This window comes from Pimephales promelas, chromosome 2, assembly GCF_988280905.1.
Source record: "Pimephales promelas chromosome 2, fPimPro1.hap1.1, whole genome shotgun sequence".
Classification (NCBI taxonomy): domain Eukaryota; kingdom Metazoa; phylum Chordata; class Actinopteri; order Cypriniformes; family Leuciscidae; genus Pimephales; species Pimephales promelas.
Genome location: NC_142770.1, coordinates 18444918 through 18461921, shown reverse-complemented (window position 1 = coordinate 18461921; position 17004 = coordinate 18444918). Strand labels below are relative to the sequence as shown.

At 35.7% G+C, this 17004-nt stretch overlaps 1 protein-coding gene across 3 annotated transcripts in view; it reads right to left on the bottom strand.

Moving 5' to 3' along the window:
- Positions 1-16752, bottom strand: part of grip2b (glutamate receptor interacting protein 2b) — a 109282-nt gene extending 92530 nt beyond the window's left edge. For 2 of the 3 annotated variants that reach the window (XM_089117503.1, XM_089117509.1), the window contains exon 1: positions 16364-16751. In XM_089117503.1, coding sequence (XP_088973629.1) covers positions 16364-16499 — 136 coding nt within the window. In that variant the 5' untranslated portion in view covers positions 16500-16751. Of the gene's footprint in view, positions 1-16363 lie in introns of all 3 variants that reach the window. The other variant, XM_089117515.1, reaches the window with a different exon arrangement.
- Positions 16753-17004: the final 252 nt, after the last annotated feature.

Genomic DNA, 17004 nt, shown 5'->3' with positions numbered 1-17004 from the left:
ATCTACCTAGAGAGGCATGACTTTTAATCATGTTTTAAGGAGTCCCCCTGGGCTATGTACTTGGCCCAATTAAATTTTGAAGCATGGATTGTATGCTTTACATAGATTTTTTTTTTTTTTAGATTTCACATAGGACAACCTTCAAAGGCATTTTGATGCAATAAACCAAGAAGCTAAACTAATCAAAACATGACTTTGTGTGCCTTAGTGTATAACACAAAGCAGAGGCATTCATTTTTTCCTAATTCTAAGACACATACACATTAAACGCACGACATACTTCATCACAATTAATGCAGATATGTAAATGATTGGTGTGTTTTACTAAAACATTAATGAGCTGCCTATGGTGCCCCATATTCACATCGCCTTTTGATGTGCAGCGCTCACCTGAACATCCAGATACACATTTTCATGCAATATATCCCACACAGTCTCATGAAGATGTGCATCTATACCACGAATGTCATTTCTCGTGGCATTTATACGCCAAAAATTGGTTTTTGCGTGCTTATGCTACGCACTAAAAAACCCTGGGGTAGGTTTAGGGGGGAGGGGGGTGGGGAGTTTGTGCGTATTATACGCCAAAAAGTGAATATCATATACACGCGAAAAAAGCGTACCATATACACCGTTTAAAAAAAAAAACGTTTTTGCCGTATAAATGCCACGAGAAATGACATTCGTGCTATAGATACGAATTTTCATGAGATCGGGCTCAATATATCACATGTAATTCAAATTCATTCACATGCACAATGGAAGACAATAAAGTGACGACGCACAAATTAAAGATCACAGACGCAGTCAGATCATTTCTACAATGTCCAACATAATCTACCAAGAGCAGCATAAATTAGCGTCTGGTTTAAGACATACTTTTTTTGGGCAGTAAATTATGGCGCAAATAGCAGTAAAGTGACTAGCGCAAACTTTAGCAAAATCACTGCGCATTATTCATTTAAAGACTCTCCCTTTGAAACTCCTACAATGCCACAAAAATAACTGTCCACATCTTTTCAGCGCAAATTTTTCACTGCTCATGTTTAGTAAATCCTGACAGTAGTTTTTAAGAGGGTTTGCGCCGGCACAAGCTAAATCTGGCCCTTAGTTAAAAAAATAAAAATAGCTCAAGTTTACAGACTACCACAACACACAGTTACGTTATTTGCTTGCCTTGAACTTGACCTCGGCCATTATTTGCAATGTGAATATACAAACTAACTAACTAACTAACTAACTAACTAACTAACTAACTAACTAACTAACTAACTAACTAACTAACCACAGCCATTACCATTCAAGACATTAAAGGAGTAGTTCACTTTTAAAAAAATCTTCTGCTGATAATTCACTCACCCCCATGTCATCCAAGATGTCCATGTCTTTCTTTCTTCAGTCGAAAAGAAATTAAGGTTTTTGATGAAAACATTTCTCCATATAATGGACTTCATTGGAAACCAAACGGTTCAAGGTCCAAATGAGAGTTTCAGTGCAGCTTCAAAGGGCTTTAAACGACACCAGGCGATTAATAAGGGTCTTATCTAGGACCCTTCGAGTCATGACTTGAAAAAAGATCATTTTGATGAACGAGTTTGAACAGGAGAGTCATGAACGCGCGTCGCATTTGTGCTTATAAAACTTAAACTTTTAATTTATTTGAAGTCCATTATATGGAGAAAATCCTGGAATGTTTTCATCAAAAACCTTAATTTCTTTTCGAATGAAGAAAGAAAGACGTGGACATCTTGAATGACATGGGGGTGAGTGAATTATCAGCAAAAGTTGTTTTAAAAGTGAACTACTCCTCTAAGGCTTCTATTTTGCTTCACTATTATCAAAGCTCACCAGATTTGCTTCATCTAGATGCTACAAAGAGTTAAAAACATTGTCTTTGATGCATCTTCAGTCGATTACAACCCTTAGGCCATATAATCATACAGACAGTACTTCACAAAAGTACGTAAATGATTACGTAAATGGATACGCATAGCATATTCCAGGCTTCATCATTCCCTCAGAGCTGGACAAGAGAACCGAAAAGACCAAACAAAATCATATATCAAATATATCAAATAAAACCTTTTAGAGCAACAATGCACAATGGCAAACCCAATTGTGAATTTAAGGGAGATTACATCATACAAATCCTGAAACGGATAAACGAATTGAGTGAAGAAAACAGTGTTGTCAGTTATGAAAGCAAAACGTCTTTTGATAGATTCTGCTGTCAGTACGCCTACTTCTCTCATTCTTTTATAAAAGTTATGGCCCTGTTTCATCTTCACCTCGTAGTTTATTCGTGCAATACTTGAAACATAAACAATGTCAATTATTTTCATAATTAGTCCAAAAAGATGTACTTTACAGAAGCTGTGATACATTAATAACTGTGTTTTTGTTTTCACTATGAGGTAATGAATCACATTTCCATCCGCTGTAGCTCATGTGCTGCTAATAAGGTGATGAAAGGCTTTGTTTTTTCTTCTAAAAAGCATCTCAACTTTTCCATGCTACAGAATTTTTTCCCATCTACATAAACCTTGTAAGGTTTTGGTTCCACTAGAAAGATGCATGAACATTCATCACATTACACTTTTTTTTTAGCACTACTTCACAGATATTCAGGTTAACCGTATTGCCTATGTAATTGAAAGCTTTGTTTTTTTTCTCCACTTCTTTTTACTCAAAGAAATGCGAAGGAAAATATAGCTGCATTTTGATCTCTGGGCTTGCTGTGTAATTTACTCGTAAATTCTGATTAAAATGCATGTTTGCCGCCCACCCGCCCCAAAAAAAAAAAACAGACCAAAAACTAGGCCATTTCCAGAATAGCATAAATCAGGCCTATTCTGTGCTACATAATAAAGTTGCCAAATAGAAAACGATTCAGCCATTAATAAAGCATGTGTATGCTTTCCTGTTCTTTGACTCTCTCTCTATGAATTAGTGCTAAAAGATAGATACAGTCTAAGTATATTCAAAATTATTTGCATGCAAAAATTTAAATTTATATTAAAAAATCTAATTTTATAACCATGTTAATTAAACATATTGAAACATTAAATGTGGCATGTCCAGTAAACAATTTGGGGTGATGATGCAAATGAATAATTGTTCAGAGCCTACGTTCTGACGTACAACGTAAGCCCACAGAGAAGAAAATTAATAGTTGAATAAAGTCATTATATATTTAATTATTTATTGCACACAAAAAGTATTTTTGTCACTTGATAAACTTATGGTTGAGCCTCTGTACTATTTTAACAATGTGTTTAATAACTTTCTGGGCTGGCAAGTTTCAATTACAATAGAAGCCTATGGAGGAGTGATACTCAGATTTAATTTAAAAATACCTTAATTTGTGTTCTGAAGATGAATGGAAGTCTTACGGTTTGGAACAACATGAGGATGAATAATTATTGACATAATTTTCATTTTTGGGCGAACTATCCCTTTAAATTAGGGTTAAATGGTGCTATTAACATATCTTCATCCTAATGCACTTATACTTGCACATTGTTAGACAATAAAGGATCAAGTAACCAATAGCAATATTCACAATGTCGCCAGCCATATTGTGCATCTTTCAGTTTCCTCCCTTTACACAAGCTTGATCTCTTCGTCTCTTCTCATGAGGCACTGTGTTGTATACTAAGATGAAACAGTCACACTCTACACAGTAGGCAGTGAGAACACCAAAAGCAATAGTTTACTCCAAGTCCTGAAAGAGATGCTGCATCATTTCTCTAATGAGGACGGCGGTTCAGCCCACGTCTCTGCAGTGAGGACGCAGTGGTAGGTGGACCTTCGTGCTGTTACACGTCCTGAGACTATCGGCTATCAGACTTAATGGAGAAAGTCTGTTCGGTAATGATATGGAGGAGCCAAGGTGAATGTCCCTGGCGGCTCCCTGATATCGATCTATGATTGGCCGTTGCTGATTTTGGGGGAGGTTGTGTGTAGAAGTTTAGAGGGAAAAGGCTTATTTAAAGTCTAGTCATAAATTTAGACCAGTTTCATGGAGTTAATAATGTATAGACCATTTCACAAGATGTAAACAACACTGGTCCAGAAACACTTCCTGTTTCAGTTTGTAATTGTTTTCTTTATTTCACATGTAAAGAAAACATCTTAAAGATGTTTGTTTAACTTTTTGAATCAGTTTTAAATGTTCTGTTGGTTGTATTTTATCCCAGCTTTTATGTAGTGTTAAAAAACTGAAACAGGAAGTGCTTCTGGACCAGTGTTGTTTACATCTTGTGAAATGGTCTATAATATAGACTATACATACATATTATATAAAAATAGCTATGTATTTTAATTAATTGATTAAATATTGTGTGAAACAATAGTTAAGGATTTAAATTACAATTAAAAAATGTATCTTAAGGTGACACCTCAGGTAAGTAAGAATGTAATTTAATGTAGTCTATATTTAAAAATGTAAATTCATAATCTTAAAAATTAAATAAACTTAAATTTGTATAAATCTCCAGAAGAGAAATCTGAACATTAATAAATACAGGTTACATTTTGTTTTGTCGCCATATTAGAGGTTTTTACAGAGGGGATTTGGGATATATATATAGAATTCAGAAAATCATGGAAGCTTTATGAAGTCATTAAGTTTTAAAAAAAATGTAAGGACATCCACCTTTTTATATGATTTAGACAAGATAAGAGGAGTTCTCTTATTATATTGTTGCAGTACAGATAAATGCACCAAGCACCAAAAGAAACACCATACTTCTTAAAAATAGATACCAAAGGAAGCATAATGAAAACAAAACAGGACCAAGAATAAACCCTTGTGTAACCCCAAAACTTAGAGGAACTGGAGTTGATAAAAATATAATCTAAAACTTCTGTTAGATAATTAGGACTTAATCCACTGATGGGCAACTCCTCGAAGGCCAGCATAGTGCTCAAGAAACCAAGATACTATGATCTATGGTATCAAATGCTGAGCTAAGATCTAATAATACCAAGATTGCCGAAGCTCCAGAATCAACGCTTAATAAAATATAATTATAAACTTGCTGATTCAGTATGTTGTGCTCTAAAACCTAACTGACCGTCCATGGTGGAAACAAGCTTCCCTAGAAAATACTGTCAACAGCCAGAGGGAAAAAAAATCACAATCTTTTTAAGAAAAAAAACCTAAATGAAACAAATTATATATAAAAAAAAATTCCTCAGTACAAACTTTCAGAATATACAGTAGATAAATAGAAATAAAATGGTAAAGTTTAGTATTTGAAAAAATAGAAAACATTGACAAAATGACATTTAAAGATGGAAAGAGTACAAAAATAAAACTAACACTAAAAAGGTGTATTTTGGTTGTTTCCTTTTCACTAGTCTGAATTAACACTCTATGAAATGCCAAATCTCAAAATTGGCCACAAGCAAATGAAAATACATTGAAATTTGAACTGAATTCAGAAATTGTGTAAATTTTTCCATGAAATTTGTTGTCAAATTTGTATTTTGTTCTATGTTCCCTATACAGTCCTGTATTTATACTGTATGTCTGAGCAAATAAAGTGTATCATTCAGGAAACTTCATTCTTCCTCACTTATTTCACATTCAGGTTCTCCTCTCATTCCTTCATATTCCTCATTTCTTAATTTATCCCTGAGCTAAAGACCTCATACTCTGACGCAACTGCATGAAACAGCAGTTAGACACCAATCTGTTGCCTCCAATCCAACACATTCTGTAAATCGAGAATTATTGATGTGCTCATTAACAACTTTGGATGCGAGGAATCCTACGTAATATCAGAAAAAAGCAAGACCTTGACAACCGTCCCCATCCTAACATCACGCCGCTGGCCGTTCAGACTGTTTGTTCATGCTGTCAGCTGGTTTATTGAATTCCCTTGACAAAGGTTGAACATCAGAGTGGAGATCAGTCATGTACAAGAGCTAGATTGCTCTCACGGTGGGTGAATCGAAGGACTTTGATCCAAACTTCAGGCTACTCGCTCTCTGCCACCACGACAAAAGAGACTTGTGAGATTTAGTAGTTCATACCAAAGAAAGACAAACAGAGACCTGAAGCCTCGAGGAAGATCCCAGTGTTTTGTACAGGCACTGCTTTGAAAGTGATCCAAAGCTAGGAAGACAGAAGACAGAATACAAACGATCGAGGAGATAATGGTAAAGAAGGAATGGGGAATGAAGTCAATGTCTTCCCATCCAACAAAGTGCCAACAATATTTATGACAGGAATAATTATGAGAAACTGTTGGATAAAAAATGTGCAAAAAAGCTATGGTGATGAAAACTTTAAAGCTTTGAAAGTGTCAGAACATATTTTATTTAAAACAACAACAACACTTCGAGTCTTGAATCACTATGAAGTTGACAACTCAAGTTGCAACTTTATCTTCTTAGGTGCATTTTAGAGGCTGACGGGTGTATTGTGTAACTGCTAATATCAAATTGAGAGAAAAGTCATTCATGTAGGTAGATAAAGGTGTCACTTAAACTATACTCAAGCTAAAAGGGTCATAGTTATGTTTCTGTCAGGGTGTGATGCAGGCAGAAGATGAAGAGTCAGAAGATCCACCTGTGATCTGTCAATCAATGTTCATCTGTGTTTTTACCAACCAATTCACAAAATTAACAGAATTAATAGCTGGTATAATCAATTGGATGATTGGTAATTTCCTACTACTAAATTTTTGAAAAAAAAAAAAAAAAAAACAGATTCTAATTCTTGGACAAAAACGTAATAACCTAGACGTAACCAACCTAATAACCTGGAATACTAACATAATAACCTAGAATACCAATGTAATAACCTAGAATACTAATATAATAACATAGAATACTAATATAATAACCTAGAGTACCAACGTAATACCCTAGAATACTGTATAACACTTGATGGCTGCTCTGTTAAGTCTTCGTCGTCGGGTAGGAACCTGCTCTTTGATACCAATCTTTCTTTTGAAAGTCACGTCTAGTATCTGTAAAACCGCATTTTTCCATCTTAAAAATATATCTTCCGCGATATGTTCTCATTGACAAATGCGGAACAATTAGTTAATGCGTTCATGACCTCAAGGCTAGATTATTATGATGCTCTACTGGGTGGTTGCCCTGCACGCTTAATAAACAAACTTCAGCTAGTTCAAAATTCAGCAACAGGAAGTGTGACCATATTAGCCTGGTTCGATTAACACTGCATTGGCTCCCTAAACATCATTTACATTTTTAAATATTGCTAATTACTTACAAAGCACTATATGGTTTAGCTCCCCAGTACTTGAGCGAGCTCTTAACGCATTATAGTCCTTCACGTCTATTGCGATCTCAAAGTTCCGGCAAGTTTGTAATACCTAAAATATCAAAATGGACTGCAGGTTCACCAAAACTCTGGAACAGTCTTCCTAACTTCCCAGCAAACACAGAATGTTCCCCTAACATTCCCGAATGGTCCCATAAGGTTGTTTTTTTGGGAACCAAACAGGAACGTTATAGGAACGTTCCATGAAGGTTATTTTTAGGTTCCATTTTTATAACGTCTTAACTATCCAAACAAACCGACTGAACAAACCAACTGGCAAACCAAAATGAATCAAATTTTCCAGCACTACATAGGAGAAAGGCATTTAGGACGAACTGAGGGAAGAGAAACCGAGAAATGTAGTAAAGTTAGTAGAGTCTCCACTTTTAGCGCTAACACTGCTGTTACAAATATTAGCTAAAGTTACATTAAACCAAGTAACGGATGTATAAAAGTCATCAAATTTTCACCTGTTGGAATATGGAAACTTGTGAAAGAAACCTGACAAAGGTTAATGATCACTGGAAGGTGTTTCAAGGTTCAGATGAGAACAGAATAAATCTACATTAGTCAAGCTAATCAACAGCTTTGCTCTTGCATGGAATGATACAAAAAGCCATTATGAGAACATATACGGTTAAGCTTCTTAGTCAAAATTCAAATCAATAAGCATGACAAACTTGCCCGAAACACAACTTAACACACAATAAATATTCAAATAGTTTTGTCTAAATTTTAAGATTGAAAAATAGTGTCAAATGTATGCGTCAAAAAATGATCTTTTTGTACTGCAGTGCATGAGACAAATAAGGTCTCACAGTTGCCAAATGCATATTGAAACCATTCTTTTCAAGGTCTCAAAAGAAACCGAAGAAATAACAAAAGTGAAGACCTTCAACACGACATGCCAAATGAAAAAGGACATTCGATTTCCAAGCTTCTCAAGCTGCCTTTTCATCGAGTTCTTGCAGCTTTGTGCCATTTCATACAGGAATGAAAGAAGAGATGACAGGAGGCTTCTTTTACTAGCATGATCCTGTAATCCTGTCAACAGTATGTTCTCGCACTTCCCAAGGCTCACACTTATCGCTCAGGGAACAAGCTGTGAGTGAAGGAATGAAGCCACCGTGACCCTCCAACAAACTTTAAAAAGTAGCGACTGTGCTGATTTTCAGATGTTGTCAAAAGCTAGTTTGTATCACTTAATTCTGTCAGAAATTAGGCAACAAATGAATATTGTGAACAAAGCATTTTAACGTTGACAACTTGTAGATAGGTCTAAATATCCAATCATTATATGTATTCCAGTATTACATCTTAAATGGTCATAATTTTATTTAGTGAAACATTAAGGTTTCCTATTTAAGGTTCCACACAGCGAAGACCTATAGGACCATTGTAAAGCAACTTCAGACCACATACTGTATGATTTCATAAACATCACAATATTTAATACTGAGTAAATAGTTAATTTTGCTGCACCAATGTTACCATTTAAATCATGTGTAGTGTTTCTTCAAACAACACACAATAAAGACATCCTTAATTAAATCAGTGTTGAGTGAATTATTAAATTAATCACTCATAAAGGCCATCACATACTGTGCGTTTCATTCCGAATTAATTGGTAGAGTTGAGTGGATGATTCAATAGATCCTTCGTAAAATGCAGTCAGTTGCTTAATTCCTGAGTCACTAACTTGAATCGAATCTTTTGAGGGGATTGTTCGATTAATCATTAATTAACGTAGTCACTTGTGTAATTCCTGAATAAATCAGTTGCTGAATTCAGAACCGCATACTACTCTTATGAACATACATGCTCCTTTGATGCACTACATTCTCCATGTTGTCATAAACAAGTGATGTCACCAACTACCATCAGTTTTGTCACTTCACTGCCTATAAATCCTCTCCCGTGGCCTCATGGGATAGTAAAGTGTCCATTACTACTCCATACTCCACCTGAAGATGTCAGTCATCTAGGCACTTTTTGTCTATTATAAGTACTGTGAATTCAGACATACATTTTTTTGACTTCGTTTTTTTTTTTTTGTCTACTTTACAGTAGTGAAGTATGCAATTTCCAACGCAGCCACAGTCACTTGTTTAACCCTTTAACTGACTTCTCAACCAACAAGCCATGTGAACTGTTTTTGGTGAAATTTTGCAAGCTAAGCATTTTTTTTACGTATTACAATGTAAGAGTCCTAACTTTACAAAATGATGTTACTTGGTGCTATGAAAAAACTTAAGTATATTTTTTAATAATTGAATAATTTCAATAATTTATTTAATAATTTAAAATAAATGGACATTACAATGCACTATTAAAACTTGGTTGTAATTCAAGTATGCTTTGGAATAAAGACCTAAGTTTAGTCTTGTTTTAAAGAAACTGCTTATTATTGATGAAGTAAAATAACTTAAAAAAATAAAAGTATGAAAAAGTTATGGAAGTTTTAAATTTACATTAAATCAAATATACTGTCCTAAATATTTTTTCTTTTATATAAAATATATATTTTATAAAATATTTTTTTCCAATCAAATTACTATAAAATCAAAGGCATATATCTAACCAAGTTGTGTTCCAAATTTGAAGTTGATATCACAAAAAATTAAGTTCCCATGAGATTTTTCAAATTAATTAATTTCTGTCCAAATATCACTTCTGTCACAAAATATGGAACCTTGAGACTCAGACATTTCTGACAATATGTGTTTTGTCAAGTCTAGAAAAGGTTTTGATCATAAATTATGATGGGCAATTAAAAAGTATGGCAAAGGATGTGTATGAATTCCGGTGCCATTTATTACCATTAGTGACATCTCAACCATTTTGTAGAGGCCAATATTTTAAAAATTATGGGATGTGTTGAAAAAAATACATTGAGTGTGGTTACTAGCAACATAAGAAGATAAGAAATGCAAACAAAAAAAATTTCCATCACTTTTTTTCTTGGTGCGGACGTTCCTGAATGAACCAGTGTTTTGAAGTAATCAGTTGAGTGAATGATTCAATGAATAAATGCAGTCAGCTCTTTAACTCCTGGATGAATCTGTTTTTGACCAAATTGTTTGAGTCAATGATTCACTCATTAAGACAGTTGTTTGGCGCCATTTGTCTAGAACACGCAAACACTGACAAATGTCTATCAACTAGAAATATTGTATAAGTGGCTAAATATTTTGTTTATTTATGTTTATATTGTCACATTTTTGGCCTTTTTATGTTTTTTATCGTATAGACGAGTTTGGATTCGAACTTGGGTTGTCAGTCGGAGCGCTGCCCACAATAAGGTTATGACTCTGACAAATATATTGTTTTATAAATAATCAATTACTTTAAATAAATAATTTACCAATAGAGGCATTCACAGTAGATGACTTAAAAACTACCATCTAAAACGGCAAAATGTCCTCTGGTTTTTAATTTTCATAATTCCATGGACAAACAACATGAAAAGTGCAGGGAAAAGAATAATTCTGCAAGCTATGAATATTCAAAAGCAACTCAATTAAATGAGATGAATATTCCATTATCACACTCCTGCAGATTTAATCTACCAGCTGATGCCTTCGCTCCATAAAAAGAAGAACTCAAGGCCAAGGATATACAAAATAATTGTTAAAATGAGTGAATCAAAGGTAGAGAGAAAAGAACAGTTGAAAAAACATGTTCTCTGACCTGATTTCACTCGACACAAGCTGGATTTGACTGAATTACGTCAAGTAAATGCAAATTAAGCTTTATTAACGGTTGGTAAGAGATGAAACATTATTGTCATATTTATCTACTTTTTATGGCTCCCTTTTGGACACAAATTCCTGTGGCTTATTAACAAGAGATCTCAATAATGTCTCAAACTCTACTCAGACTCCAAAGTTTACAATTAAACACCAGAGATTAAAAACCTTTTGTATTTTCTAGTCCTGTTTTAACTTCTCATAGACAGGAATTTTAGCTGCAAGTTCTGAGTCTAAATTGATATTTCAATAACCGAGAAGTCAAAGTCTCCTGAGGTATGAAAGAGCAACCTCTGAGCAATAAAGAAACACCTTACCATATCTTAAACCTGATCAAAAGCTCCTTACCTGTGAGATAGATCAAATATAATATAATATTATAATACAGCACAGCTATATAAAACAGGATTACTTATTTCCTGCAGCTCCAAATTGCAGCTAGCATTCATCATTCTATATTTGCTGTGAAATCAAATTTGTTCTGATTTCTTCCCACAAATCTTTCAGACGCCTTCGCCATTCCCATGATGCATCAGAAACCTCCTGTTTTTTTTGTTTAGTTTTTTCTTTTCAGCATGTGGATGTTCTGTGAGATGGATCCGATGACATATCTGAAATGCAGGCGACAGAAGGAATGTTGTCGTTTCTCGATGTGTAGTGCTCATAAAATATTCAGGATACAATGTGAGATATGCATTACCAAGGAACGAGACCACACACACACACACACACACTGATAACATCATAGGTCAAAGGCAACACTGGATTTGTGTCATATCGGCCTCTGGCATCCCAAGAGATTCTGTTCTCATATTGCTTTCTTTGCTGCCTGAATTCACAGGATCATTGACCTGAAGAACTAGTCAAATGTACAGCTGAGACAGTGAATAAAAGGGAACACAAATCCTGCGCTGTGCAAGAAAACACATGATTTGTCTTTAGAACACATTGGAAGTATTTAGAAATAACCATATAATATTATTATTAATAATATTAATAATAATATTTTTTATTTTTACCAATGGAAAATGGTCATATGATTAAAAACTGTGGACACTGCAGATTAGAATAAAAGCAAAAGCTCCTCAAAGTCAACAAGCCTCATTATGAATGATAAATTTACGGTAAGATAACAGAACCGTTTCAAACACATTCATTATGGCACTGTGAAATTTTCAGTTACAATCAACACTACAAATGCCTGAATCAATGTGACAACAATATGCACAAGAACTTCTTAAGGAAGGCAAAAATCAATGTAAGCTTTTATTGACACCAGACTCAGCAAACGACTCGTTTTTTAAAGTGGGGAACTATGACGTCAAAGAGGATAAAACACCACCCCCGCAGAAGAAGATCAAAACCTACTTCAACACGGCCGGTTTAGCCCTGCCCACCGATTCATGTATTACACGCATAGCTAAATAACATAGATGCCTACCTCGTGATGACAAACCGGATCGAGCTACCGAGCACTAAATATGCACTGACGGGTGAAACTCATTATAATATGTAAAACTTTTATCCAATCACAGCAGTGTTTTTTTATGTAAAAACCAAGCGAACATCAAAAGGTGACCTCAGACAACAATATAAAAAATGTAAAAAGCCAGTTCATGACCCCTTTAATACAACTGTCAGGTACATTGACAGTCTTGTCCGTCTTGCCACTGTTTAATGTTTCCTTGTTTGTTTTGTGCCTGAGCCTGTCCCATCTCCTCATTTCCATTTGCCCCTTGTTTAGTCCATGTTTAGTCCTAGTTTCACTAATTGTCAGAATCACCTGATCCTCATATGTTCTGGTCCCTTTATATTGTGCCTATTTTCATCATGTCTTTGTTGTGTGTCTTAACTCCTGTTCGCTTACCTGGGTCTGCAGTTTATCGCTGCTCTTGTTCCAGTAAAGTGTTTGAATAGTTCTAGTGTATCCTTGTTGCTTTTTTTTCTTTTTTTACTTTAGACTTTCTTCTCCAATATTTAGTTGCCTGCAACTTTGTTCTTTTGTTTAATTTTATTTGTTTGTAGGTTCCAGTTGTTTCTAGTTTTCTTTTATTTATCTAGCCATTATTTACATCAGGTTTTAGTTTGTCTCTTGTTTCATTTATTATCTTTTCTGTTGTCTTGCTCTTATCATGTCTTGTTCATTGTGAGTCTTCCCTACCTGGCAGCCTCGACTGGTGCCACGGCTAAGAGATCACCAAGCCTCTGGTTCCTTGTGTTCCTGCCTTATTTCACCTATAGGACTGGGTTCAGTGGTCATCCTCCTTGCCTGTCATCGTGTCTTCAGCCCTTCTGTTCGCACTGTTTCACACCTCACTCCTTGTTGTGCCCTGTCTATAGTCTTGTTAATAAAAAAAAAAACCTTTACAGCTTTTCTGTGCCTGGGTCCTCTTTCAGATCCTTGACAGTTTGTGACAAACTTAAATTTTCTCCACACTATTTCTGTCCACAGAGGTTTTCATCAGCCAGTAAGTCCAGATTTAAATTTAAAGAGACAAGATAGTCTATGCGTGACCTGATGTTTTATTCTTATTCAAAATGAAGTGGCCTGATGTTTTATTCTTATTCAAAGTGAGGTGACGTAAACTCATGTAATGTATTGTTGGATTCAGAACTGCATACTAGTATACTACTCTTACTATGCTGTAAATAAAATTGTTTGATCAATAAGTTATAAAAACATATGTTTAAATTGCTGAAACGTATCAATAAGTTACATTTAGTCATTTAGCAGATGCTTTTATCCAAAGCGACTTACATCTGAGGACTAAATCAATGAACAAGTCATCGTGAAGAGGCAATAACAACACAAGAAGTGTTCAAAATACAAAGTTCAAACATTGCTTAAAGTAGCATATACCAGGCAAGTAAGGATTTCAAGAAATTTTTTTTATGGTAAGTGCTCACGGAAGAGATGAGTTTTCAGTTGTCTTTTGAATGCTGTCAGGGATTCTTGGAAAAGTTAAGCAATTTTCATCCGTTTTTATAAGTTATACAACTTTCAGGATTCACTGATTTTAAGTAATTTTAATGTCATTTAAGTTGAAATTTGGTGGTTGGCAGTGTTCCTTAGTGCTGGTACTGGAAGCGAGAAACTCCATGTGGCCTTTCCTTTCATCTTATTACATTTCTCCTCCATCCCCTAGACTAACTTTGAGTGAAGCTATTGGGGGCTCGTCCGGGATTTTAGCCTGGGACCATTCAAAAGTTGACTACTTAATTTTACAGCAAAAGCATTTTTTTTACAGTATACTTTTACCATATATTTCTAGTATTGCATAAGTTGTGTGCAGATATATAATTCACACTTAATTAAAAACAGCAGTTTTTAAACTCATAAAGCGATTTCCAATTCTGCTGTGTTCCAAATTCCAATTTTGCATCCTGTTTGCTACATCAATTCAAAACTAATCCAAAATGATAATTAAATGGTGGAATGCATCAGTCGCTAAGGTATGATTGGTCAATTAAATTTTAAGGCGGGGCTTAAGGATTAAACATATTTTTTTAGGGGGAGGAGCATCAATTATGTAAAGGCAGAAAGTTCGGAAGCAGAATGGAGGCTTTCTTTGTGAGTTACCAGTGTCTCTACCTCTTACAGCTTTCCTTTTGTAAGCTTATAGGGAACAGTTCCCAGGTGCACTTGGTGTGTGTTCAAAGAGAAGGGGTATATTTAGCACCCAGCTACTGAGGAGCCGATCACTCTTTCTTTCTTGTCACATTGACTTCATCCAAGTTACAAGAAATCGAGTCACTTCAGCTGCCATATTTAGACCTTACTTTGCTGTAATACAATCTTTTTTAACCAATCGGCTGTGACTGGCACATTGGAAGCTTTTAAAACACTCACAGCAACCTTTAGAGCTGTAGTGCAGAACGCCAACAATAATAGCCATTGAATCAAAGTGGGCCGGACTGGAAATCTGTACACAAGACATTGAAATGCGTTGCAGTTTGATGCGCAACTTGCATCGGAATAATTCACTGCTATTTGTGGACATTGTGTCTCTGACACACTGTCGCATTCAACAACCATCTAATAGGGATACCAAATAATACAGTTTTGCTCATAATTACAGAGTGTCGCAGGGTGCAAGACAGCCTCCCCTGTGTGTAAACGTGAGATGCCTCATTAAAGACAGAGGGCCTCTCGTGAATACATCAGAGAGTTTATTCCACCAGGTTTTAAATAATATATCAAATGTAAAGCAATATAATCTTCCTGGAGTGAATAGAATATGAAATATTTAAAAAAAACAGCTCGAGATGTAACATACAGTATCTCATGTTGTGCATCTAGTCCAGAGAAACACAAGACAGACTGCATCATCTGGACCATTTGCAATTCTTGGGATTGGGTTTGAATATACAAAAGATAAAAAACAAACAAAAAAGATGTTTCCTCTTGCAAAATTTCCTCTTGCATTTTATTTGCAAACATTCGGCAGTCCAACTTAAAGGGATTGTTCAACCAAAAATGAAAATTCTGTCATTCACTCATTTAGTAATATGTTTTCAAATCTGTATGACTTTCAACTTCCTGAAAAAAAATTGAGAATTCAAGTTTTGTGGAAATTACTTTAACCAAATTGTAAAAACTTCTAAAGAACTAAAGAGCTGGTACAATGATGTCTAGTAAATGATTTATGAAACCTTCAAGATAAAAACATGTCGAAAAACAGATTCACATCATCCAATCAATTTGGACAAAAACCAAATCCCACAAACAAAAGTTTCTTCAAACTTCCTGGAGATAATAATGCAGCGTTCAGTTCTCTTATTAAAACAGCCATTACTCATGCTAGTCATAACTCAATGAAGAGTTATGATCTTAATATTGTTGATGCTTTCCTGATCTCTGAAGACCCTACCATATCAAAAGCCAGAGAATAAGCGTCAATGAGTTATGATTGCACCTCACGGAAACATCCATTTCATCAAATATTTAAAACCCTAATAGAAAATCAATTCGCCAGGAACAACATTAGGAACGAGAAACCATGTCCTCCACATTAAGTTCAAGAGTTTCACCATTAATTCAATCCCTCTTCCCCTCAGAGGAAACACGATGATAATAACTGAAGCCAGACTCACGAAAAAGAGAGAGAGAGAGAGAGAGAGAGAGAGAGAGAGAGAGAGAGAGAGAGAGAGAGAGACGTTTCCTCTTCTCAGTGTATGTGGTGGAACACCACAGGTCAAAGTTAATATCAAACCCACAAAGCAGCAATGAAAAAAGGATTAGAGTGGAAGGAGGGGGAGACGGAGAGAGAGATAGAGAGCGAGAGAGAAAGTTTGCCAGGGGTGGTCTTACCGCTGATGCAAAGGCTGAGAGAGCACAGACTCTCCTCGCAGGTCTCCGGGCTCTCCGCCTCCCAGTGAGACCCTCTTTCCCTTTTCCTGGGAGACATCTGTCTTACGATGTTTAAAACCCGGTTCACTCTATCCATCCTTCCCTTAGCTTTGCGTGACCGAATTTCCCACGATTCCACCCCAACGTGTCACATTAGACACGGAGAGTCTTCTGAACGAGCACGTTGAGGAGACGCTTTGGCTGTTAGGATGCTAAATTTACGCCTTTTTTCATTTGATTTACAACAAGCCAAGAAAACGGGAGCAGAGGGGGAAATGAACAGAAATATATCCCAGTTTGCCTCCCTCTCGTGTGAACCTTTATCCCACTGCTTCCACAGCACAACTAGCAGTGAGTTGATCTTTTTTTTACCTCCCTCCCTCTATCCAGCTTGCTCTCTCCGACTCGCTCACTCTAGCTTTCATCTTTTTCACGAGGGTCCTCTCTAATCAGCTAATAATACCTCATTAGAATTTGGAGAAAGAGGGGGGGTTAACCTTAGGATGGAGGACGGACCAACAGCTGTGAGGTGGCCACACAGAAAAGTAAATCCACCTCGATGATGTATCTAAATGGAGTTGTCACGTCTATGTCTGTCAGCA